Below are 25,214 nucleotides of genomic sequence, written 5' to 3'. Positions count from 1 at the left end.
TGACTCCCCCGGGGGATCGTAAGCCCCCTGAGATCAGAGGCCTGCGTCTTTCTTGCCTTTCCACTGGCTTTCTGGTTTGCCCTTAGTTAACACTCAAGAACTGTCTGTTTTGGGAATTCGCCGTGTTTTAAGAGCTATTGGCTCAAAATTCTATTTCAGACATGTAGGCTCACCTCTCCCTAGAAGTCCAGGAGACCTATCCCTCTCCCTCTCGGTGGATGGCTGGGCACTGGAGCCTACAGCAGTACTTGGGGGCACCTGTTAGGGGCAGGAGGATGAGAAAGTGCAAGAAGGGGGGATTCCTGTCTAGGGAGATGGATGAGCGCTGGTGTCTATGATCAACCTCCTATCCCCAAATGCCACATCTCGGTACTGAGCCTGCCCACTCTCAGTCCCGCCAGACGAAGGCCCCGGGAACGAGCCCACCCACTGCTCTTGCCAGGGCGACTACCAGCTCAAACAGGCAAGGGTTTCCATTTCCCTCCTGCTCACCGGGGACCACAACTGTGGCACACCCTCTCCCCGTCCACCTGACCTGGAAATAAGGAAACAGATGAAGGTGGAGACACACTTGATTAAGCTTAGAATGCTCGAAAATCCTTCTTAAAAATAACCCCCCACCACTGTCCGTGGGGAGCAGCAGCGGCATCCCCTCTGCCTCTCTGCTGCCAAGAACCCCGCCCCGCCCCACGGCTCTGCTCAGACCCGAGGCTCCCCTACACTCCCCTGCACGTGCACTGGGAATGCTTCCTTCCTCGTGTGAATGACGCCCCTCCCGTCTATCTTCACTGCAGCTCTGGGAAGACAGGGTTACACAAGCATGGTGAGAGGCTAGGAGCTGGCACAGAAGAACTGCAATTCAATCCATTGGTTTCAATTCCACACACATTTATGGAACACTGATTCTATGCCTGGCCCTGTGCTGGGCACTGGGAGGACCCCGAGGAGTAAGAACCACACCCTGCCTTCCCAGAGCTCATGAGCACTCAGAAAAGAGTGAACTGAGAAATGCTTCCCTTACTTTATTCAGGTCTCTGAGAGCCTACTATGATTCACCAGGCACTGGGGATATCATAGGTCACAGATACTGTCCAACCTTCAAGGGGCTTACATTCCAACAGGAGACATTGATAAAGATAAACCTACAGGGCCAGCGCCATGGCTCACTTGGCTAATCCTCCGCCTGCAGCGCCAGCATCCCAAATGGGCACCGGGTTCTAGTCCGGCTGCTCCTCTTCCAGTCCAGCTCTCTGCTGTGGAAGATAAACCTACGAAAGAATTTTAGATAGTAAAAAGGGCTACTGAGTAAATAAAGGACTGTTTTACAAGAGACTAATTCAGAAATGGGTGGGCCTGCTTTAAACATCATCTTTGCAAAAGGTCCCTCTGGCATCCAGGAGTCTGGGGCAGTGCGTTTTCAACATGCCTTCCCATCTGTTCACATGCCTCCATTCACGCGTGAAGAGCCCCAGCCCAGCCCAGGGGAGAGCATGGCAAAGACCCCAAGATGAGAAGGGCCTTGGCTTTTTCCAGGAAGAGCAACCTCAGGCCAGTGCGACCGACAGGTAGCGGATGCACTGGGGCGCACAGGCAGGCAGCAGCCAGGCACACGGGCTTCCAAGCTTATTCTCCAGCTAACAAACACTCTGGAGGGTTTTCAGAGGAGGGAAATTCTCCTACTACCTGCATTTTAAAGACTGACCTGACTGCTGTGTGGAAAGAACGAAGGTCAAGGGCAGGCATCCAGGTGAGACATGGTGGTGGCCACAGCGGTGGGGAGAATGAGTGGATTTTGCAGGTTTGGGAAAAGGACATCATGGACTGGCAGGAAGAGTGAGGAGTGGGGATTCCCATGGTGTGCACACAGGGTGCTCACTGCCTTCCAGGGAGAGGTCAGACTGCCTGCAGCTGGCAGGAAGCGGTACCTACCAGGCTGAGTTTAAAGGCTCCACATGCACACACCTAGCACCGAAGAGGCTGCATTTGACAAGCTGTGATTGGGCCCCTTCACCTGGGGGACAGGTGCCCAGCAGTGGGGGGATTGGCTGCAGAAGGCTTGGACAGAGTGGAGTGCCAGCAATTGTCAGGAAAGGAAATCTCTAGTAGGCTGGAAGGCAGCTGCTCTAAGGGATGAAATGTGCCCAATGCGTACCAGAGTAGAAGGGAGTGTAAGAGAAGAGAACCCATGGCTGCCTGCAGCCGCCGTCACCTGGACATGTTCCCTTTTCTACTTAGGAGGACACAACTGCCACTCCCTCCACCCGCCTCCTAGCCCTCCCGAGGGTTCTCCATCACCCACTCAAGCAAGGCCAGGTGCCCTAGCTGCCAGGCCCTTCCCATCCAGGCCACACGCTCCCCAGCTCCACCTCCCCAAAACCCAGTCCCCAGCTGCCAGGAACCACTCAGTCCCCCGATGTAGCAACGGTCCTCTGCCTGCACAGGGACCACCACCACAGCCCGGCAAAACCCTACTCCATCCTAAGACCAGGACAAGGACCCAATCCTGGGAGGCCTTCCCTGCTACCCTGGCAGCCCCAGCAGTGCTAGCCAGGCCTCCAGTCCCCACCAGCCATCCCAGCAGTGGAACACCAAGATTGCAAAACTCGTAGCCTGTGGGCTGTTCCTTAAATTTGTAGCTTAAAGTGTTTTAAAATAGCTTCAAACGTGTGTAAAAAGTCTGAGTGACTTCATCCGAAATTTTCAAAGTATGGCTTGCCTTCAAATGTTGGTCTTAAAATATTTCTTTTGCCTGTTTTATTCAAATACTTTTATGGTTGTACTTTTTCTGGTGTTTAAATCTCTTCTGACCTTTTTTTATTTTGATGTAATGAATGAAAAATTTTTCTCCTCACACGGCTAACCCATTGTATTTTAGACACAAAAATTCCAACAGACCCAGTTGCTGGATTTCAATCTCATCGTTAGTCTCACTTGAACCCATCTCCTCTGGGACTCAACGGGAGTGGGAAGTCAAACTGTGCCTTTAGCTTCGGTTAGGAACACGTTACCCAGAACCAAGTTTCCCAGGCCGAGTAGCTCTACTCTTCTGCCAAGCCTCCAGGCTTCTGAGAATAGCACTTGAGTGGAGACAAGGTCACCTTGGCCAACGCGACTGCAGCAAAGCAAGGGGGAGGCTGCCATCTCGGAACTTGTCGTCATAATTGCATTCACCACGCTCTGTGCACGGGGTCAGACCATTCCGGAGAAAGTCTGCCTTTGGCCCCCGTCTTATGGTGTAATGGGTGCCCTTGGCCCACTTCTCACGGCAAATGCTGGTCCTGAATGAGCTCATCTTTTCCGAGGGCTTCAATTAGCAAGTGCTGCACAGGGATCCCAAGTTTCCGGTCCAGTCCTCCTGCAACTGCGAAGCTCTGCAGCCGCCCTTCTGGCTGCCTGCAAGCCCTTTCCACACGGGTAGTCCACGGGCACCTGAAACTCCACACTGTACCTTACTACAAGCCTCCTTCCCCCCAACCACTTCTCCCACACACCAACATCCCGTTAGTCTCCATCTCGACACTACCAGCATCCTCCAAAATGCCCTTCAGCGCCCCTTTTTCTATGCCACCACCACGCCCAATCAAGGCATTACTGGCTCCAGCTCATATTAGATCATTTCTCACATCTGTGTCCCCTTTCCGCCTCTCCCAACTGGTTCTTTAAAGGACTTCCAGGTGTTAGGTCACTCCTAGATCAGAGGTTCCCCACTGTTCTGGGCTTTCCACGCTCTCACCCCATCTTCCCCCTGCCCTGTGCCTCGCATTCCCACACTCCTACCACTCTTTCCCTGCTTATCACTCCATTTCATTCCTTCACGCTATTCCCTTTGCGTGGGATGTCTGCTGAACCCTGGCCATTCTTCACCAAGGGTCTGACTATGCGTGGGAATAAACCGCCTTAGTTTCTAGACTTATGCTGTCTACGACCATAGCTTCTAGCCACAGGTGGCTCTCGAGAGCATGAAAGGAAGCTGGGGCCTGTCCGGATTGATAGGTGTAAAATGGTCATGGAATGTGCAAGACTGAGTTAAAAAAAAAAAAAAAAGTGTCAATTTTCTATACTGATTACATGTTGAAATGGTAAGATTTTGAATAGAATGGAGTAAAAACATGTATTAATTTTTTAAAGGTAAGCGCCAGAAAACTTAAAAATACATGAGTGATGTGACTTTTAAAGGTAGGCACCAGAAAATTTAAAAATACATGAGTGCTATGTGACTTGTATTACATTCCTACTGCACAGAATTGCTCTTTATTTCCATGAACCCTCACTTACTCCTTACACCTTCATTATTCAGTCAACAAATAAGGAGCTGACCTCAAGGAACCTCTGAGTCCTGTGGAGAGTTCATATTCCAGTGGCAGTTTACACTTAGTAATGATCACAGGAAACATGTGACCAACACTCCTAACCAGACCCCTTGTGCTCCTCCTGCTCTTAGGTTCTCCCGAAGATGACATCCCACGTGGTAAATGAGATCGATAACATATTGCGCAACAAGCCCTACAGCAAAAAGGACTATAGATCATAAGGCAATGCATGAGCCTCAGAAGCTGCATGGTTAATTAGTGGCCTGTAGCCAGTACAGAACCGTGTTACTAGCCAGTTTTTCGATCACTTAGCAGCCTACTGCTCAACCTCTAGCGTCCCCGGATTCTCTGAGGTGTCTGCTGTCACTACCACTGTGCACCTGAATTATGAGCACATCTGAAAATCCACAACCAAGAAATGCCATTCTATTTTCTTATCTCGGACTGGAGTCGCCGACCTTGCACCGCTCTGTATACCTGCTGCTTATGCAATGGCGCGAACGGGGAAAAGCTGATTACTTCAGGCGCTTGGTAGTTGAAAGGCGGCTGTACAGATCTATTTTTTCAAAGAACAAAATCCACAGATGCAGTATGAAGTGTGTAAGAAACAGTGGGATATCTTTACTCAGAAACAATTTTACACTTTTCCCATTTGCATTCACATTAGCAGGTTTTGTTTCACTTGTCTTTCAACAAAACCCAAATTTCTAGGTTATCTGCTTTCATTACCTTTGAAATATTTACTGTTGCTTGGTCCTGTACAATTTACCCAGGGTGTCTATTAGGATTCTAATAATGTTATGTCCTCCATTTATGTGTAGAGATGGTAAAAGAATGAATGCCCCTAATTTTAGAAACATTATGGCTAATTTATGAAAGGGAAGGTGTTACACTGCTGTGGAAACTTAGCTTCAAATAAAATGTAATGTATCTGCAATTAAGTGTTCATTTTTTACATTTTATTAAAACCCGCTTTATACTTTCAATTGCTTGTAGGCACAACTTCTGTAAGTTTAAATATTTGAGCTTTAAAAGTAATACACATGCTCAGTTTTGTAGATAAACCTGTAAAATAACCAGAGACAAAATGTTCACTGTTTAACTAGTACTGAGATTTTTCAATGTTTGGTAGTACTGAGAAGTCAGTATCATGGAAGTAAATCTTAGGCTTTTCTCAGAGTATGCTGGGTGAATTACCTTGCCCAGTGAAAAGCAAAATGTTCAAGAACGTCCTAATTCTATAACCACAGTATATGCATTACACCATATGCATGAAAGCTCTCTGCATGGATAAAAAGGGCTTGGCCCGCTGCACTTGGCATCTGAGGTATGTCTAGCCCTGCCACTGCTGGCTACTCTTACATATCCCACTTGAGAAAATACAAGACTATACTGGGGCGGCGGGTTATCTGTGAAAGAGAAAACATGGTTTTCTTTTTCAGGAAGAAGGGAAAGGTAGGAGTGAGGGCAGTTCTTTAATGCTATTTGGACATCTGCCTATGTATGAAATCCTAATTCATCTGGTCAACAGGTTCCCCATACAGAAATCACTTTGAAATTTACAAGAAAAATTATCTTAAAATCCTATTTTCTGTCATCATTTCTAGAGGTGTATTTCATGGTTAAGTTTTAATCCTTAAAATGTTAGCTGGAGTTCTCACCAAACTTTCTTTTTGGTTACTACCATCTGTATGCTATTGGGGAGTTTATGGTTTTGCCTACAGGTAGCAGACTGATGGAAATGGACTTCTTCAGTTGTTCATTGTGTAGTCAACCCAGTGAACCACTCACTGTACATCTAAATGAGCTGAGGAGCTGTCGAATGGGAAATGCAATTTACTTGCTTAGAGTAATAAAAGCATTTTGTGCAATCTCATAATAGCTTTTATCTGATCTTTCATTATAAGGCAGAGATATGTGTTTCTTATATATATTGCATATTTATATATTATATATTTTTTATATTTTGGATAGTCATAAGATGGGTAGTTGTCCTCTAAATAAAATTTTTTTTATTTAGATGCAGGTAGCTAAGCAGCACTGAGTAACAGAAATTCAGGGGTCAAAAGTGCGGGGAGCAACTCGGACTAGACTAAGTTGCTGGAATTGGGACTTGTTCTATGCATCTGCTCTCCCACAATATGGCGCTGGGAGAGGAGGAAGCAGCTTCTACGCAGCTGCCTCTTGCCAACTTGAGTGATGACCTCCAGGAGCTGATCCTGCTCCTGATTGGAGGAGAGCAGCGTACTCGGCGTGTGGGCAGCCGAGTTGGGATTGGCGGAAGAGGACTATAAAGGAGGAGAGAGACAACATGCACGAGGAACATCTAAGAGGAACATCTATCTGAAGGAACACCTGAGCAGCCCCTGAGAGAGCCAGCCAGCGGTGTGCCGCTCCCCCGCGGAAGTGGGGAAAAGTGGCAGGGGGAACCGCCCTTCCACGGAGGTGGAAGGGACAGTAGCCAACCCGGGAAGAACCAGCAGCAAACCCAGGGAGGGCCGAGCAGACAAAAGAACAGCGCAGGGTCCTGTGTCGTTCCTCCACGAAGAGGGGGAGCGACAAAAAGCAAACTGAAGGGGCCAGCATAGTGGCACAGCAGATTAAACCGCTGCCTGCGATACCAGCATCCCATGTGAGCACTGGATCGAATCCTGGCTGCTCCACTTCAGGGGACACAGATGAGTTCCAAACTCCTGGCTTCAGCTTGGCCCAGCCCTGGCCATTGTGGCTACTTAGGGAGTGAACCAGTGGATGAAGATCTGTCTCTCCTTCTATCTCTCTCTGAATTTCAGAGAGTGAGCCAGAGAGAGATCAATTTTCCATCCACTGGTTCACTCCCCAGATGGCCATTAATAGCCAGAGGTAGGCCAAGCCAAAGCCAGGAGCCAGGAACTCCATCCAGGTCTCCTACTGCTGTTTTCCCAGGCCTGGATTGCAAGTGGAGCCACATGGACATGAACTGGCACCTATGTGGGATGCTGGTGTCTCACGCGGCAGTTTTACCTACTATAGAACATCGGCCCCAATTAAGTAAATTCTTAAAAAAAAAATAAAAGACAAATTACAATCTTAACCTTCTTCTCCCTTATTAATGGAGAACAGGAACAGCTATTTTCTCATCGGATTTTGGAACACTGTACACTAAGGTTAAAGCTTCTCAAATCCACTTAGAAGAACTTGCAATTCAAGACCAAATACAAGGATTGTGGGAATAGCCATTTTTTCAATATACAAATCATCTGCCACAGTAAATATACTAGATAACTAGAAATCCTGTGCATGGCTTCCCACTTTAAGAACTGTCACTCCACCACAAACAGAATGCCAAAGGCTATGAGGAAGACGTCAGAGTTTCAAGAAACCCATGTCACCTACAAAGTCACAGCTCTGAGAGCAAGGAGGAAAGTAGGCCTGGACAGATGAAAAGAACTTGCCCAAACTCTCACAGCTAGTTACCATTAGATTTTTTCTTTCTTTCTTGCACTTTAAGTCTCTCTTGACCACTGTTATTTCTGTTTAAAGCTTTGAAATTTTATGTGAAAGTAACTGTCAGAAGTTTAAGAATAGGTGTGGGGCAGGTGTTGTGGTGCAGCAAGTGAAGCTGCCACTTTCTATGGCCACGTCAGAGTTCGAGGTTTGAGTCCTCACACTTCTACTTCCAATCCAGCTTCCTGTCAATGCATCCTGGGAGAAAGTAGATGACGGTTCAATGGTTGGGCCTCTGCCACCATGTGGGAGCCTAGGAGCTGATCCCAGCTGCTGACTTCAGCCTAGCCCAGCCTTACCTGTTGCAGGCATCTGGAGAGTGAACAGAAGATGAAAGCTCTCAGTCTCTCCCTCTGTGTGGCTCTTTCACGTAGATGAAATAAACTTTTATATTTTAATTAAAAGGTATTAAATTTAAGAATCAGAGAAGAGGAAAAAGAGAAGAGATGCAATGAAAATTCACAAGGGCCAATGAGAAGTTAGTCTCTAACCATCTCCCTAAAAATCTAAACCCACCACTAAAAAGATCTTCTCAACCTTAAATCAATTCTCTGCTTGGGAGTCCAAGTAGGGAAGATAACCTCTTACAGACCAGATGTATCTGTCAACAAGTTTTCTCCACCCACACACTTACATGTGTATGTACCCTTCCTTAGCGATCTCCAGAAAACGGCAGGGACTGGCCCACTCCCTGGAAACAAGACAACCAGGGGGCAGGAAGGCACAGTGGCACGAACTGGCAGAGCCTGGACACTTGCTCTTTACTGTACTGCACTGTGTCTGTTATTCTTTGCAAACATCTGATCAACAATCACAAAAGTGGAGGGAAGTACAGTGATGGCCAATATGAAATAATAATAAAGATGTTGTGCTTATCCACAGGGTTCTCTTAAATTCTAGGAGAAATGAACATTTTTAAAAATCACAGTTTAAACAAATATATTAAGACCTTTCACAAGAATTTTGAGAATAAATTCAACCTCCATATTTCAGTTGTCTTCAAACCTTGGTTCAAATTATCCTTTTCAAGGTGCCATATACCAAACAAGACAATCAGTAAATTTCAATCCAAGATTTTTATTAAGTTCTTCATAAATGAGGAAACTAAAAGTAAGGAAATGAAACCTTTCTAGTATTTTAAGCTTCCACCTTGTGAGTTAAAAAATAAAAAAATTCCATCATTTTGAATTCCAATTGCAGCAGACTCTTTTACTTTACTGGTGCTGGGTCTGGAGCCCTTTTAGAGTAATTCTGCAGCACATTTCTATCTAAATCAGATTCTGCACATTACAAACCTGTGCCAGGCAGCTCTTTCAGATGAGGGGAGAGTTCTGGACGAAAGGTTTCTCAATGCCCAAGAGGTAAGTACCGGAGGAATAAATCTTTAACGAAAATCTATATGCTTTGGCACATTTATCTAAAAGTAGAAAGAAAACGCCAGAGAAGAATATCATGGGAAAATTTCAAGACAAAAAAATTTTGCTTCTTCTATTCAGTCACCTATACATTTTCTGAAGAGAAATTCCATTAACATCAGGTTGACACCCCTGTTTCACCACTCTCTCATTTACACTGCATACCAGGAATGGGTTTGTCTCCCTCTATACAGGCACTGCCATCTAGTGGCAAGCATTTCCCAGCAATTAAAACAGGTATCTGGGACCAAGTAGACTGACAAAGCAGCAAATGCATTTGGAACACAAACTCCTGGCCACCAAACTACTGACTGGTTTCTTAATCAACAGTAAAGAAAAGTTAAATCCCTCCAGCTCATCCAATGATGGCACTCAGAAAACAAGAACAGTAAAGAACTGTAGACCTCTAGACACAACGATGAAATATAATCCTCAATTGCAGACGATGACCTGGGTCACTAAGCAAATGTACTCCTGGTCCTGTCCTCCAGGTTCTAGGAAGCAGGCTACCAACATATCCAACAGTGCAAAACAGCGACTGAATTCCTGATGGATACCTTTTTATAAAGTCATAAATGAAACAGCTAATATCATTTATAACATTCATCTTACATCAAGAAGATTAGAAATAGATTTCCTTTGAGATACTGTCTGCAGGAAATTACTAGATACAGTCAAAAGCTAATAGCAATATGAAATCAACATCATAGTATCAAAGAAGAACTTGCCCAACTTTTTAAAGTCTTGAAACACAGAAGAAATAGTTAACATCTGTAAAACAAAAACAAAAACAAAACAGCATGAGACTGCTCTCAGCTGGATCCCAGGGGCTGAGGAGATCATTTATTTCACTCACAATCCAGGGCACCCTGTGCACAGTCAGTGATGAAAGTCCTAATGGAAAAAGCTGACAAGCACTTTAACCACTGCAAATTCCTTGGGGAGTTCATAGAATTCCAGCCCTAAAATTTACTCTGGTCTTTTACATGTCAGTATTCAGCAAAGGAGGTTCTCTCTCAACATTCTTCCAGTGGCATGAGTGCCTGACCAGGGGAAACAATGAGCCCAATGTCTTAACACATCAAACCAACATGGCAGGTCAAACTGACCTCCCTGGCCACCCAGGGCCAAAGCCGTACAGCTGAGCAGTGTGCGCCTGAACCCCACAGGAGGACTCTCATATGCCTCAGCACTATTTTTAGGTTACTACCTTGGCTGCCTTTCTCCTTTAAAAGAAGGGAGGGGGAGGGGGCTTTTCCACAAGTTTTTCTTCCTCAAGTTTAGAAAAACCATGTTTTTAATTTTGAGTTATTTCAATCTGAAATTCAGAGACTTGTAAACACAAAGCTTCTGTTCAATCCCCTGGGAAGAGGATTCATTCTGATATTTATGGTTTTTAAAAAGTTGTAATATTGTGCTTGGAACACAGAGAGCCAGTTATTAACTTCTTGCTACTATTATAAATAATAACAGCCTAGTCCAGGTTACTGTGACCTCTGACAGAACAAGGAAACAAGTTATTTTCCCCTCTTGTGATTATAGCACATTGTGAGACACTTCTTGCCTTTTAATAAAGGTCCTGGTACTCTGAGGATCCCTTTCAATTCATTTAATTTCAACAACTGTCAAAAAGAGCCAATAAACAAATACTGAATTACATTCTGGAGAGTTTTTAAAATAAACCCTCCAACTGCAGACTATGAAAACATCTTGTGTGTCTCCCACCCTGACCACCCTGCTACTTTCCCATATACCACAGGCCACCCATAGATACGAAGCCAGGGGCTAAGCTGACATGGTCTACTTGGAGCCAGTAGACAGGAGGGCGATGAGTCCTGATGAAGCACTTATGGACAAAATGTAGTTCCTGTAAGAATTTCACGTTAAGGCGAAATTAAGAATGCGAGATTAATTTGTCAACAAAATAAAAAGACCATTTCTCGGAACACACAGTTTCCTCCCAACCCTCAGTACAAGCACTGCCATGCAAATCCATTGTCTGCAAACCCAGTTTACAAGACAAGAGACCATAAGGAATGAAAAACATCCACAGGAAATGGGTTCCAATTTTAAAAAGAAAACTCTTAAGACAGAAACCTAGAACACATCTGAATGCCATTTAACCTTTCCAACGAGAGCTGATCAAAGAACATGGAAAAAGAGAGACTTGTTTTCCTTTCCCCCACAACAGCAAAGGAAAAATATGTCTCCCCTGTCAATCAGTGCTTTGCTGCAACCGGCTTGTAAAAGCAAGGAGGTTCTCAAAGTTCACAGCTATTCCCAGCCTAAAAACTGGACCATTTTCAGCAAACTTTTTCAGTGTTCACAGAAGATACAAATTTGGGGTGTCTGATATTTTATTACATCAGAATCTCCAACTGTTACAAGTTTGGCTGCACATTCTGGGTGCATTCCTTTAAGGGTGTTACTTTAATAAGAGACAACTGAGTCTTGCCCAAAAGCTCAATTGAAAAGACACACTGTTAAGTACTATGAATTGTGCCTATTTAACTACACTGGCCACCCACCCAACCCCAAAGTCCAAAAATAACAGCAGGCACACAGCTTATGCCAGCAGTTATCAAAGAAGTCCAGTTTGCTTTAGTTCTTAGAACTTGTTTTCAATAAGCAGGTATACACAATCACGCAGTATAGGATGGTTTTGTAATGTTTGTTAAATATTATAAAGTCATAATCTATGAACTTAAAAGAATTTTAAATCAAACCAAAAGTTCTTTAAAATGCCTAGGAACTTGCCTAAAGTCAGTGCTATTCATTTAACTGACTCCCAGGAGAGCATTTCTTTCCACTAAAAGACCCAGACAAGTAGAAACCACAGGGAACTACTGCTTTCAGACTTCTAAAAACCATGATCAGCTTCATAAAGGATACACTGTGGGGTTGAAGTTCTTCAAAATAAAGAAGGAAGCAACAATGACCAAGACGAGGAATAGAGTGTTATTATAGAAGATGGAAAATGTTGTAGCTTCATAGTCAGCAACTTCATTCTTCTTCCATAAGATTCTGGGGACACAGAAGAAACAAGTTAAACAAGTTTATGATTTAAAACCTTTAAACACCATACAGCTCTAGTTTATCATAACACAAGTTTTCCCTGAAGTGTTCAAGAGGGAGAATGTGTTTTTAATATTAAATTTGGTGAGAATTGTCCCCTTTCTAGCACTGAAAAAGATATTTCTTCCTCTTTATAGGTGCCAAAAAAAAAAAAAAAAAAAAGTACAGTTGCTGGCTATGTCACTATTTTTCCCAGGCTTCCAGGGCTCCAGAGGAAGGGACCGCTTAATTGCAATTGGCATGATTCCATTAGCAGCTAAACCAAGCATCTTTCTTGACGTCCTCACCTAACCGTTTACCCTGATAAATAGCCTAATGGAGCTTTTTGCCTGCATCCTGCTGGTTTGGAGGCTCTCTACAGTCTATGAATTTCAACCCTCAAGTTCACACCTTGAATAGACAATCCCAACATCAAAAACTAGCTGTGGTCTCACAGAAATAGACTATGATTGAGTCATCTTTATTTCATTCAAAGGGTCTGCTGGATCATCAGGAGGAACTTTTTAACTTCTGCAAAACCCTTTTACTTTGTATTGACTCTATTTTCCTTGCTATGATATTTTCTCTCATTAATTCACCAGTATGTCACCAGTCTTTTACCCCTTCACACAGAAAGGAGGAAAGTCCTGGGTGCCTGTGAATAAGGCAGCCTTTATTCCTCTTGGTTAATTAACTCTGTAAAGCACTTTTTAAAAGGGTAGGTTGTAACCCGTTAGTGGGATTTGAAGCCAACTGAATAGATCAAATGCCCAGAGAAATTAACTGAGTGGGTTGAGACTACTGGTCTTTAATTAATTTATTTATTAATTTATTTATTTTTAAGAACAGAAAACCATGGAGTACATCACACACAGTAATTACTGTTTTATGAAATATTTGTGTGTCTTAATCTCCTTTTTCCATGAAACTTTTGAAGCCCCTCATGTTTAGTCAGAAGGTAAAATTTTTTTTTAAAGATTTATTTATTTATTTGAAAGGCAGAGTTACAGAGAAATGAGAAAGGAGAGACAGTGAGAGAGATCTTCCATCTGCCAGTTCACTTCCCAAACAGCCACTACAGCCGGGGCTGGGCCAATTTCAACTTCTTCCAGGTCTCCCATGTGGAATCAGGAGCCCAAGGACTTGGGCCATCTTCTGCTGCTTTTCCCAGGCCATTAGCAGGGAACTGGATCAGAAGTGGAGCAGTCGGGACTCAAACTGGCGCCCATACGGGACGCTGGCACTGCAGGCGACAGCTTAACCCACTGCACCAGCACCACAGCACCAACCCTCTAAAATATGTTTTTACTGTGGGTTACTATCAAGAAATAAATAAAAATTAAAAACCACTGCTGTAGATACTTTGTCCTAAAACTTCTCTGGAGTCAGATATCTTGCCCCCACCATCTTAAGGACAGCCCACAAAGCTTTAAGCCAAAGTCAACTAGCTGGCTGTAAAGAGCTAAATGAAGGTTACTATCACCTTTTCCTCATCATAAGAAATCTATAGTCTCCAACATGAATGCTGTATTTCCTTGATTCAACCGACTTCATTTACATGAACACACCTTCAATGTACTCTAAGTACAGTAGAAGGGAAGCACGCTACATTAAGTGCAGTTATCAAGTATAAAACGTCTTCTAATTTAAAGTCTAAACATGAAATTCTAAATATACATGAGCATTACTGTTCTAACACTGTTAGAATATTCTAACACTGACCAAAGAAAATCAGCCCGGTAAGCCACATAGATCCAACAAAGCTTAGTGCTAGAAAACAGAACTGACTATTTCTGAGACTCTAGTACAGAGGCGGGGAAGCTTTCTTCTACCAAGGCCCATGTGGATATTTATAACATTATTTGTGGGCCATACAAAATTACCAACTTACAAGTTAGCATTTATTGCATATTAGCCTGCAGTTGCCTTGGCAGGACCAGACCAAATTATTTCATGGGTATTATGCAGCCCGCAGGCCAGACATTGCCCACCCTTGCTCTAGCACAAGACCCAAAGAAAACAGGTCCCGCAAGGAGGCTACCAGCATACCTCTACTCCAGATGATTAAATTCCCCTGCATCACAGTGCTTCTCCCTCCCTCTCCTTCTGTCATGCCCCAAATCAGAACCATCTCTTAAGACTTTGATTAAAGAAGTGACCCAGCCCAGTAGGCAATCCTAGTTCCCAAAATGACCACGTGTTGCATCAGTGAACACATGTCAGGACTGTCCAACAGCCTTGAGAAATTTCTTCTAGTCACCCATATTCTGGTTAGTCTGAAAAAAATTAAAACCCCTCAAAACCCTCATTGCCAATGCTTCTGGCAAACCTTCACTGGTAGAAAATCTAGTTTGGACAAGTACTGCCCAAGGAGTCATTTTCCCTACACCAAGAGAAAAGCTGAGACTGAAAGGCAACTGTTACACCCAGATAATGCCAACTGACAGATCAGCAATAAATCAAGAAGAAATAACCCTCACACCCTGGAACAAATGTTAATGAATCTCCGAATCTCCTCTGCTTATTCCCTTTCTAAAGCCCTCTCAAAGGGGCAAGGAGTACCTATTCCAAATGATTGCAGACAGGTCTGAAAGATACACATCTAGGCAAAGACGAGTTGATAAGCCCTCTCTTAGATCAAATCTCTTCAAAGAAATTCATCCTTTAAGAGAGAAACATACTAGATCTTATTGAGTCTCTGTTCCCAGTTACCACAATCAATCATGAACCTAGGTCTGGGTAAAACTGTATCCAGTGTGGCTTCTGTTGCAAAAATACTAACAGTACAGATTCCTACTGATGACAAGAGGAGAAACTGTAGTCTTTGGACACTTAGTACTTTATATATCCACAAAACTAGAACCTTGTCTTACTTTGAAATACCTAATCAGGCAAATGGAAAAGAGATTTCATTTCCAGTTATACTCTATAATCCATTAGTTATGACCACCTCCACATTGGACTGAGAAAGGTTCTGAGATATGTCCCAGCATCAAGAAAAGTGCCAAACCAAATCAGGCAGGTCTGCGGTGGGCAGAAGAGACCCATCTACCATCCCTGATGCAATTAATCACTCAAAATCCCAAAGAGCTGTAACAGGCACTTTGAAATTTGGATAACTGTGAAACACACTTGGCTTAAGAAACTCTGTTCTAATAAATGTATATAAATCAATAAAAAAGTTTTTAAAAAGGTGTTCTAGATCCTCTAGCCTCTATCGCTATACAAAATTTGCCATCACAAGCTGTCCCATTACAAAAATAGGCAGCCACACCTCACCATAACCGCTGCCTGCAAAAAGTCCCTCATTGTCATGATTTTAATATTATGCCTTCAGTTTTATAAAAGATCCACAGGAGAGAATCATGTCAATAATGTTTTGATGCCTTTCCAAAACCACTGTAGAAGAAATTGTTCATTAAGTTACTCAGTGTCCTTTAAATAAGAATTCACTTGATAAAGTCCTTCCAAGATTCGGTGCCAGGAAAGTTTCTTTTCAGAAGGACTTGCACACTGCTTCTCATCAGGCAGTGAAAGCTGTATGACCTCACATGCTTCCCACACACTTGGAGCTCAGGACTAAGTTTAGTGCTCAAATGCTGTGACTCAAAGTCCTTGTTCAAATACTTCTTTTTCCTTTTAAATGGTTTCTGATCTTTCAAAATTGTATTATTTTATTTTATATGCATCTTGATATTCCAAGTGCCCACAGTCTTTCTGGAACAAAGTGTGGTAAAAATTCCGTTCCACAAAGCACCTTGCTGATGCTAAAACTAAAGAAATGAAAACAGACTCATGACTCTCAGATGTTAAGGCTGTTTCATAAGTCTTCTCAGAAACAGCTGGCTTGAAAAACTGGGAGCGGAGGCTAACAAATGTGGCCCAGATCTGAGCAACAGGAGCCAAACCCAGGACTTCTTGTACCCCACCCACTGCACAGAACCAAGTAGTAGACACCCCCAGTAGAGCTCAGGAACAGAAATAACCATTACCTAGACACATGCTAACACACAGCACAGCATAAACCCTTCAAACCCAGAGGGATTAGGTGACATGTTCAAGGTCGCACAGCTATCAACAAGCTGAGCCAGCACTGGACAAAACTCCATAGCCTCCTATCTGTCCTACCTCCACTCTACCAACTGAGCTATCGAAGGCTGCACCATAGCCTCCTAAATTCCAGACCCATGATTATCGGCACAAGCCCACAAGTCAGACTGCCTATGTTCTTACTGTGGATCTACCGTGTACTCATCTACAACTTCGGGCAAATAATCCAAGCTTTCTGTTCCTTAGTGTCCTCAGTGTAATGTAGAGATGTCAACAGCACCAAACTCATAAGAGTCTTTAGAAGAATAAATCAATTGCATGTAGCACAAAGAAAAATATCTGATGGCAATAAAACCTCAAAAAGGCAGCTGTTACTATTCCACTGCCTCTGCTGCTACTGCAATTCCAAAGTCCACATTCTCCAACCAGAAATCATACGCTGGGGCTCCCCAAGTATTCCCCTTTTGATTACCACAGACGCTTTAAGTAAGGGGTCCAACCTTTCATCTTTCTCCTTCCGAGACATCTTTCTGTTGTCAGCTTCAGAAAGTTTTCGAGTCACTTCTTTGGAAACAGCATCCTCCCTCTTCTGTGCTACTCTGAAAAGGAGAAAAGAAAAACGTTTCCACATGCTCCAGGGACAAACAACGCACACTCTCAGAAACACTCTGCACTCACAGCAAGTATTGGCAACTGAATACTTCACGTTTCAAGAAAATAAACTGCACAGGAAGTTCCAAGTTTATTACACTGCACTAGCCAAAAAAGGAGTTGAAGAAACTTCCAAGATGTGCTTTGATTTCTGCTTAAAAGGGAAAATTTTCCTAAGATTAGGTATTTAATATGGATATAAAAGTCAAATTCAGTTACAAATCACTATAACTATTTTCTTTTAACCTATAATTTAACTGTTTAACAAATTTCAGAAGGCATTAGCAAATGATATGATTTCAATTCCAAGTAAATCCTAGGAGAGAAAAAAGGCTTAATAAACAAAGGAAAAGTAACAGCTGTTATCTCTTAAAGTTACACTTTTAACTCCACTCCAAAGGACAATTTCACTAAAAAGAAACAATATGACACAGTCAGACTGACTATATATCCCTTTTAAATTAACCTTTGATTTTTGAGAGTTGTATCAAGTTAACATGGAATCAGCTGGAAAAGGTTAGAAACATTAACAAAAAAAAAAACAAAACACAATCTTCAGTGTTCACTCAGATGAAGGAAATATACTGAATGTATATCCATCAAAAAAAATTCTACAGATAAATGTTATCCGATGGGGCTGCAAGTGAAGGATGGTAAAATTTAAACTACGGTGAAATAACTATGAAAGTCTCCTACAGAGCATGAAATTCAACACATCTTTCATAACCCAACAGCAACTAACCAGTTAGCCATACATATAGAAGAAAAAGTAATTGATCCTAAGCAAAATTTAACAGATTACCTACACAGTTCCACTAGAAAAGCATTCAACACAATCTCTCAACAGGAAACAGAGCAGGCGCACAGAAACGCACTCGCTCTGTGTCCAGTAAGCTCCTCATTACTACACTATGTTCAATTCTAGCGGGTGTACTGAGGAGAGTGTGAGAAATCAGGATGGATTCCAGAAAAGAAATGAAAAGATCATTCAAGACAGTGGTTTCCAATCTTCGTTCAACCACAAGATTTTGAGATATAAGTTAGGTCCAAACTGGGGCCGATTTTACGACGTCTCCGTCTCTCAGGCAAGAATCAAGTTAGAATTGACACTGTTAAAAAGAAAACCTTCAGCTAGCACATATTTCAAGACGTTCTACAAGGTTCTTTCTAACATGGTTACTCCACACAAATTGATAACTGGAGGGAGAAAAACAGACAAAGGAATTAAGTTCTAAAAACGTAAAGAAAAGGAAGCTAACAGTGAGGTTATCATCTTTTAAAAGACAGAGAAAGAACTCTCCCACGGGGGTGGCTGGTGGCAGGGACCCCACTACCTTGAGCCATTAACCTGCTGCCTCCCGCTGAGAGGAGCAGGGAACTGAACTGAGGCACTTCGATATGGTATATGGACATCCCAAGCAACATCTTAACTGCTGCACCAAGTCCTCACTCTCAAGAGTTCTTTTTAAGCAACATTTAAAAGCAAAAAAGAGAATGATCTGTGTGTATGTATGTGTATGACTCTTCTGTAACCCTACCTTTTAAATGAACAAATTTAAAAGAAAAAAAAAATTGGTGCCAGCATTGTGGGACAGCTAATTCAGCCACTGCCTACAATGCTGGCATATCCACTTTTTTTTTTTTTTTTTTTTTTTTTTGACAGGCAAAGTGGACAGTGAGAGAGAGAGACAGAGAGAAAGGTCTTCCTGTGCCTTTGGTTCGCCCTCAAATGGCGGCCATGGCCGGCGCGCTGCGGCCAGCGCACAGCGCTGATCCGAAGCCAGGAGCCAGGTGCTTCTCCTGGTCTCCCATGGGGTGCAGGGCCCAAGCACTTGGGCCATCCTCCAGCAGAGAGCTGGCCTGGAAGAGGGGCAACCGGGACAAAATCCAGTGCCCCAACCGGGACTAGAACCCGGTGTGCCGGCGCCGCAAGGCGGAGGATTAGCCTAGTGAGCCGCGGCGCCAGCCGCATATCCACTTCTAATTCAGCTCCCTGATAATGGCCTGGGAAAGCAACGGAATGTGGCCCAAGTGTTTGGGTCCCTGTCACCCACGTGGGAGACCCTGTCTGGCCCAGCCCTAGCCAGTGCAGGCATTTGGGGAGCGAATCAGCAGATGGAAGATATCTGTCGCTCTCTCTTTAACTTCGCTTTTCAAATAAATAAATCTTTAAAAATAAATAAATAAAGTGTGGGAGCAAACTGTTGAAATCTTTACTTAATGTATGCTAAACTGATCTTCTGTATATAAAGAGAACTGAAAATGAATCCTCATGTGAATGGAAGGGGAGAGGGAATGGGAAAGGGGAGGGTTGCGGGTGGGAGGGACGGTATGGGGGGGAAGCCATTGTAATCCATAAGCCGTACTTTGGAAATTTATATTCATTAAATAAAAGTTAAAAATAAATAAATAAATAAATACATACTTTGGGACCCACAACATACTTTTTACTCCACAGACTCAACTTAACTAGACTAACATTTTATCATGTAAAAATTGTCCAGGCACTTCTTTCATTCCGGAGACACTAGGCCAAGACTCTTCTCTCTGAACCTCTCCAGCAGAGACACTGAATAAGTTTCTGTAACTTAATATCAAACTACTTTTTTCTACAAAACACCCACAAAAAGGAATGTACATGGCTTACAGCAGTAACTTTTCTTAGCTGAATATAAAAAATAAATGCACACCTAAATTGTCAGGGCTCAGGAATAAATTATTTTCAAATGAGTTGGTTATCTCTAAGCATCAGTATGACAATCAAGTATCCTCATGACACACTGTCTTGAAGATACTAAGTAACTTCTCACCTAGGTCTAGATTTGCATTCTCACCTACTAGGGGCACAAACTCTACACTGCAGACTTACCACAGCTGAGGGAGAAGCCCTCACTCTTGCAGTGGGGCCAGCGTTGTGGAATAGCAGGTTAAGCCACTGCCTTCCATGCTAACATCCCATTTGGGTGCCGATTAAGTCCCAGCTGCTCCACTTCCGATCCAGCTCCCTGCTAATGTGCCTGAAAAAGCAGCAGAGGATGGCCCAAGTGCTTGGGTCCCTGCACCTACGTAGGAAACCTGGAAGCTCTGGGCTCCTGGTTTTGGCCTGGCCCAGCCCCAGCCACTGTGATCATCTGGGGAGTGAACCAGCATATAGAAAAACCTCTCTTTCTCTCCTTTTAATTCTGCCTTCCAAATAAATAATTTAAAAAAAAATGCATCTTTGTAAACATTGCTTAAATCATGCCACCTTTAAAAAAAATTCTTACAGGCTTATTTACCTCCAACCTCTGTAAGTCTGCAAATAATTATTTATTACGAGGGGCTGGTTCTGTGGTGTAGCAGGTAAAGCCACCGCCTGCAATACTGGCATCCCATATGGGTGCCACTTCGAGTCCAGGGTGCTCTATTTCCAATCCAGCTCTCTACTATGGCATGGGAACGCAGCAGAAGATGGCTCAGGTGCTTGGGCCCCTACATCAGCGTGGGAGACCTAGAAGAAGCTCCAGGCTCCCGGCTTTGGATCAGTCCAGCTCCAGCTGTTGCTGCCATTTGAGGAGTAAACCAGCGGATAGAAGACACTCTCTGTGTGTGTGTGTGTGCATGCATGTGAGCCTCTATAACCCCACCTTTCAAATAACTCTTTTAAAACACATATGCCTAACGTGTCACACGTGACCATAGTTAATCCTCACCACCTTCTGCAGTATCATGCGATCCCATTTTACAGTTCAGAAATCTGAAGCCTACACAGATAAAATGCATGCTTGAGGCCATACCATTAAGAGCAGCAGAGCTGGGACCAGAGTCCAGACTGCGAGCTCTGAAGTCAGCTTCCCTCAGCTACCCCACCCAGCCGCACTCCACAGCACACTGGGTCCTTAGCCTAAATCATCTTGCAGAGCTGTAGGAGTTGTGAAGTTGTAGTAATATTTTATATTAAGCCAAAACTACGACTAAAAACATTCCAGAGAGTCTATTAAGTCAGTGAGTCATTGAAATCTTACAGAACTAAATGTACCATTAGCTTTATAAAGGATATAAAACAGAAGATGGCAGTTGCTCTCAGGCAGCCACAAGTAGAAATAGAAGGTAAAAAGAACATGGCTTTGATTCCAAAGAAGTAATGAAAAATGATGCATAGAACAAGTTGAAATGCCACGTCTCAAAGGGGCAGAGTTCCAGAGGGATCGTAAAGGGTCCTTCACACCTGAGGGCTTCCCTGTCAAAGGCACCCACGCGCCATGGCAAAGAGAGTCCAGGGACCGTCGCTGTGGCGCAGCAGGTTAACGCCCTGGCCTGAAGTGCCAGCATCCCATATGGGCACCGGTTCTAGTCCCGGCTGCTCCTCTTCCGATCCAGCTCTCTGCTATGGCCTGGGAAAGCAGTGGAAGATGACCCAAGTCCTTGGGCTCCTGCACCTGCATGGGAGACCCAGAAGAAGCTCCTGGCTTCAGATTGGCGCAGCTCCAGCCATTGCAGCCATTTGGGGAGTGAACCATCGGATGGAAGACCTCTCTCTCTCTCTCTCTACCTCTCCTCTTGCTGTATTTCTGACTTTCAAATAAATAAATAAATCTTAATTAATTTTAAAAAGAGAGTCCAGAAGGGCAGAGGCTGGACGGGCTGAACCCTGGAATGGCAGGCAGGAATGGAACAGCTGGCCGAAGGGCTGCCCCACAGAAAGATGACAGAGATGACCTGATGACTCTGCTGGACCATCAGAAAGGCAGCCATGGGACATGAGCTCCTGTGTCCAGAACAACAGAAGGGAAAGCACTAAAGCTACCCGCAGCCACTGAGGCCGAATCCTTGTCAACTGAGATCATCTCAACGTGCTTTGCCCGTCACCCGGAAGAGCCCACCACGGAGATAACAAAGCAAAGCAATGCTCTAAGCCAGGAAGGAGCTCTCTGGCAAAGAATCCCAGACACCGAGGAACTGAAAAGAAGGGGGGGGGGGGGGGGTCGCACCAGAGGATGACACAAAGTGCTAAGGCTAAGGCGTAATCCTCAAAGAGGGGGCTGGAGGACTTGCATTCCAGGGACCTAGAGGGATCTGGTTCCAATACATTAGAAAGGGACACAATAAAAAATGACATCGGATAAGGAGAACGCATACTGTGCATCCCACGAAACAAGGAAAACACCTGTACCTCAAATGAATGAGGATTACAGAGTAGTGTGGTTTATGCAGTGCAAGGCAGGGTGGCCCCCAAACTATCCCACCCGACACGTGATAGGAAGACAAAGCACTCCTCCACTGGTTCACTACCCAAATGCCTGCAAAATGGTAATCCATTACATTTTATATACTTATAAGAAAAACGTAATTAGCACTGAAACTGCAATTAATCAAAAAAAATTTCACTTCCAAAAATAGTAAATGGAGAGTTCGGAACAAGTCTTTCCAGGAAGAATCCATTTGGCTTCGGCAATGTTCATTTACTCCATCAGTGTGTTTTTCTCACGAACCCTATGATGAAAGCTAGTGCTTTAACATTATAATTCTACCTCAATGCCTACACCCATAGCAGCGTCAAGTCTGATCATTATCTCTGCTTCACTTCACTAACTCTTCCTTACAAAACACGCACCTCGGGGTCGGCTCTGTGGCATGGCAGGTAAAGCCACCGCCTGTAGTGCCAGCGTCCCATATGGGTGCCAACTGGAGTCCCAGCTGTTCCACTTCCGATCCAGCTCTCTGCTATGGCCTGGGAAAGCAGTAAAAAAGATGCCCCAAGTCCTTGGACACCTGCACCCATGTAGGAGACCAGAAGAAGCGCCTGGCTCTTGGCTTCCGATTGGCACAGCTCTGGACAGTGCGGCCATCTGAGTGAACCAGTGGATGGAAGACCTCTCTTTCTCTCTCTCTGCCTCTCTGTAATTCTGCCTTTCAAATAAAATAAATAAATCTTGAATTAAAAAAAACATACACCTAAAATGAATACTTACTGAAATCAATGCATACACAAATGATCTGTAAGATATCCTACTACATAAAATGCAGTATGTAATAAATACTGTCCCTGGAAAAAATATACTTACTTGTGCTTGAGAACAAACTTCACATTCTTGTATGCAAAGGCTACCAAATAAGTGCTTATTAGGGTCATCACACTATACAGAACAGCAGACTGAATAAGATCCATATGCCATATTCGCCAATATAACCCTGAATTAAGATAAGAGGGGGGGTAACAAAAAGAAACATTACTCCCATTATGAAAGCCTCCTGAATTACGTTATGCTAAGCCTGGAAAAACGCAGTCAGACTTAGGGAATCCTACAGTATCTGAGGATCTTCAGAAGTGAGACATCCAGCAACAAACTCCAGCTTTCCCAATTCCAATCGCTTGAAAAACATAAACTTCCTATTCCTCGTCCAGATAAAATTTCAGCTTCTTTGAAAATCAGAACAAACTCTGGCTCAACAAAAATCATAAGACCGCCAATTGCATTCGAAGGGGCATTTATTTGTCTAAATTCAGGACATTCCAAAAAGCCACGTGCGGTCTCAAACCATCCATTCACTTGCTGACGTGGCTGTTATCTGAAATCAGGGCAATGCTTGGTTGCGCCAGGAAGCCACGGGGCTCCAGGCTACCTTCATGGCACGCTCAGTTTTAGAAGGCCGAAGAGGAAGATACATTTGCATTCGATTGCCCAAAAACAGGGCACGAGTGCGAGATGGGAAATGGAAACTCGGGAACTCGGAGCTCTAAAAATGACCCAGGCCGAGGCTGCAAACCGCTACTCATCCAAGTGAGAACTCTCTAATTGCTCTCACAGGATGACCAAAAGGTCTGACCAAGGCCAACCTGTCTTATTTTGCGAATCAGGAAAACGATGCTCGGCGGTGTGGAGCGGTGCTCGAAAGGACACACCTCGAAGTGACTTGCCAGGGTTACGCGATGGGTGTCTGGCCCACTTCGTGAGCCTCCCCAAAATAGGCAGCGCCCGCTGTGTGCCAAAGGGCAGCAGGCGATACGCTTGAGTGACAGCACCGTAAACCCCCGGCGGGCGTCTGTTTAAACGCAGACTCGGATCTGCCATCCCGGGACGCGTGAATCACAACCTCCAGGGGTGGGTCCCGCAACGGGCGCGCTTCTCCAAAGCGCCGCGAGCGACTTCCCTGTGTTGCAGCACAACCACAGCCTCTTACGAGAACTCCGAGGCCCAGAGCCGCACGGAGCCAGGAAGAGCTCGGGCCTCACGGGTCCGCCGCGCCCTGCCACGTTCCCGCCCAGCCCGACCCGCCGCGGCCTCCCCGGCCCGCCTCGCTCCAAGCACTCACAGATGGGGATGGCGGACACGATGAACGCGTTCCCGAAGAACAGCGCGGAGGACTTGGCCGACAGGTTGCGGCTGAAATCCTGCAGGAGCAGGTCCTCCTCGGACTGTTGCTTGGAGCCGCCTTTGGGAGCCATGGCGGAGCAGGAGCCGAGACCTGGGAAGGCCGAGCGGGACGGGAAACCGGGCCGAGGCCTCTGGCCCCGCCCCCGCGGCCGCCGTATCCGCTAGCGACCCGTCAGCGCCGCGCGTGGAGGCGGGACCCTGCGCGGCGCGGGGACAGTCTCCCCAGGATTGGTCGGCCTGCTGTCACTCCGTAGGCTTTCCTGCGTGATTGGGCGAGCGGGCCAGACTTCCGTAGGCCTGACCAGCCACGGGACGCGTCTAGCCGAAGAGAAGGAAGGGATTTGTAGTTTAATGTGTGCTTTTTAAAAAATGACAAAACTTTATTGGCATGCCACATCACGGCTATTGACAGACTCACACGATCCGAAGGTTCAGAAATCCCAAATAAAAGCTCTTCTGACCGGGTAGTACTCATTCATTCATTCAGCGTGCATATGTTTAATGTACTCTGTGTGCGCCCAGCACTGGGGGCATTGGAGGAGGAAAAAGGGATAGGTAGCACGTGTAGGATTTCTCCTCCTTTACACCTCCGCTATTGCGTTAACTACCTTCATGAATCTTGGCTGCATATCGTTCACCCCATCGCAGATGGAGAGCTTACGGGTGGGTGACTGGCAGGGCTGGTCTCCGAAGTGTGGCGTTATTTGCATCGAAATAACGGGCTACTTCTGAGGGAAAAAGAAAACAGCCCATTCGAATACACTTACAAATTCCTAGTATTTTATTACTGATTTTTTAAAGATTAATTTATTCATTTGAAAAGTCAAAGCTACACAGAGAGAAAAAGAGAGGCAGAGAGAGGTGTCTTCCATCCGCTGGTTCACTCCCCAGTT

At 44.6% G+C, this 25,214-nt stretch overlaps 2 protein-coding genes and 1 long non-coding RNA gene across 5 annotated transcripts in view; 1 reads left to right on the top strand and 2 right to left on the bottom strand.

The window, feature by feature from the left end:
- KCNAB1 (potassium voltage-gated channel subfamily A regulatory beta subunit 1) overlaps positions 1 to 6,186 on the top strand; it is a 452,219-nt gene extending 446,033 nt beyond the window's left edge. For 2 of the 3 annotated variants that reach the window (XM_008266198.5, XM_051858804.3), the window contains exon 14: positions 4,442 to 6,186. In XM_008266198.5, the coding sequence (XP_008264420.1) occupies positions 4,442 to 4,531 (90 nt within the window). In that variant the 3' untranslated portion in view covers positions 4,532 to 6,186. 3 annotated transcript variants of the gene reach the window in all.
- On the bottom strand, positions 999 to 8,490 carry LOC149127103 (uncharacterized). Its single transcript, XR_016232631.1, has 2 exons — positions 8,431 to 8,490; positions 999 to 1,268 (listed from the first exon to the last, which is right to left on the bottom strand). It is a non-coding gene; the product is annotated as an uncharacterized LOC149127103 (long non-coding RNA).
- A 363-nt stretch (positions 8,491 to 8,853) lies between these two features.
- SSR3 (signal sequence receptor subunit 3) lies at positions 8,854 to 24,451 on the bottom strand. Its single transcript, XM_002716322.6, has 5 exons — positions 24,260 to 24,451; positions 23,011 to 23,137; positions 16,816 to 16,914; positions 12,104 to 12,235; positions 8,854 to 11,078 (listed from the first exon to the last, which is right to left on the bottom strand). Exons 1-5 carry the CDS (start codon positions 24,390 to 24,392, stop codon positions 11,012 to 11,014), a joined length of 558 nt encoding a protein of 185 aa, XP_002716368.1. The 5' UTR covers positions 24,393 to 24,451; the 3' UTR covers positions 8,854 to 11,011.
- Positions 24,452 to 25,214: the final 763 nt, after the last annotated feature.

This window comes from Oryctolagus cuniculus, chromosome 4 (genome assembly GCF_051225735.1).
Source record: "Oryctolagus cuniculus isolate XC-2025 breed Fujian yellow rabbit chromosome 4, ASM5122573v1, whole genome shotgun sequence".
NCBI classification, from domain to species: domain Eukaryota; kingdom Metazoa; phylum Chordata; class Mammalia; order Lagomorpha; family Leporidae; genus Oryctolagus; species Oryctolagus cuniculus.
Note: the sequence above shows the minus strand (reverse complement) of the source record. Positions and strands in the feature narration are given on the sequence as shown.

Coding starts and splice junctions, on each gene's coding strand:
- SSR3 (XM_002716322.6), bottom strand. CDS start 24,392: ATGGCTCCCAAAGGCGGCTCCAAGCAACAGTCCGAGGAGGACCTGCTC. Junction 16,915..23,010: donor AAGTTTGTTCTCAAGCACAA/GTAAGTATATTT, acceptor TCTCCTTTTCAG/AGTAGCACAGAAGAGGGAGG. Junction 12,236..16,815: donor CGGAAGGAGAAAGATGAAAG/GTTGGACCCCTT, acceptor CTGTGTCCCCAG/AATCTTATGGAAGAAGAATG.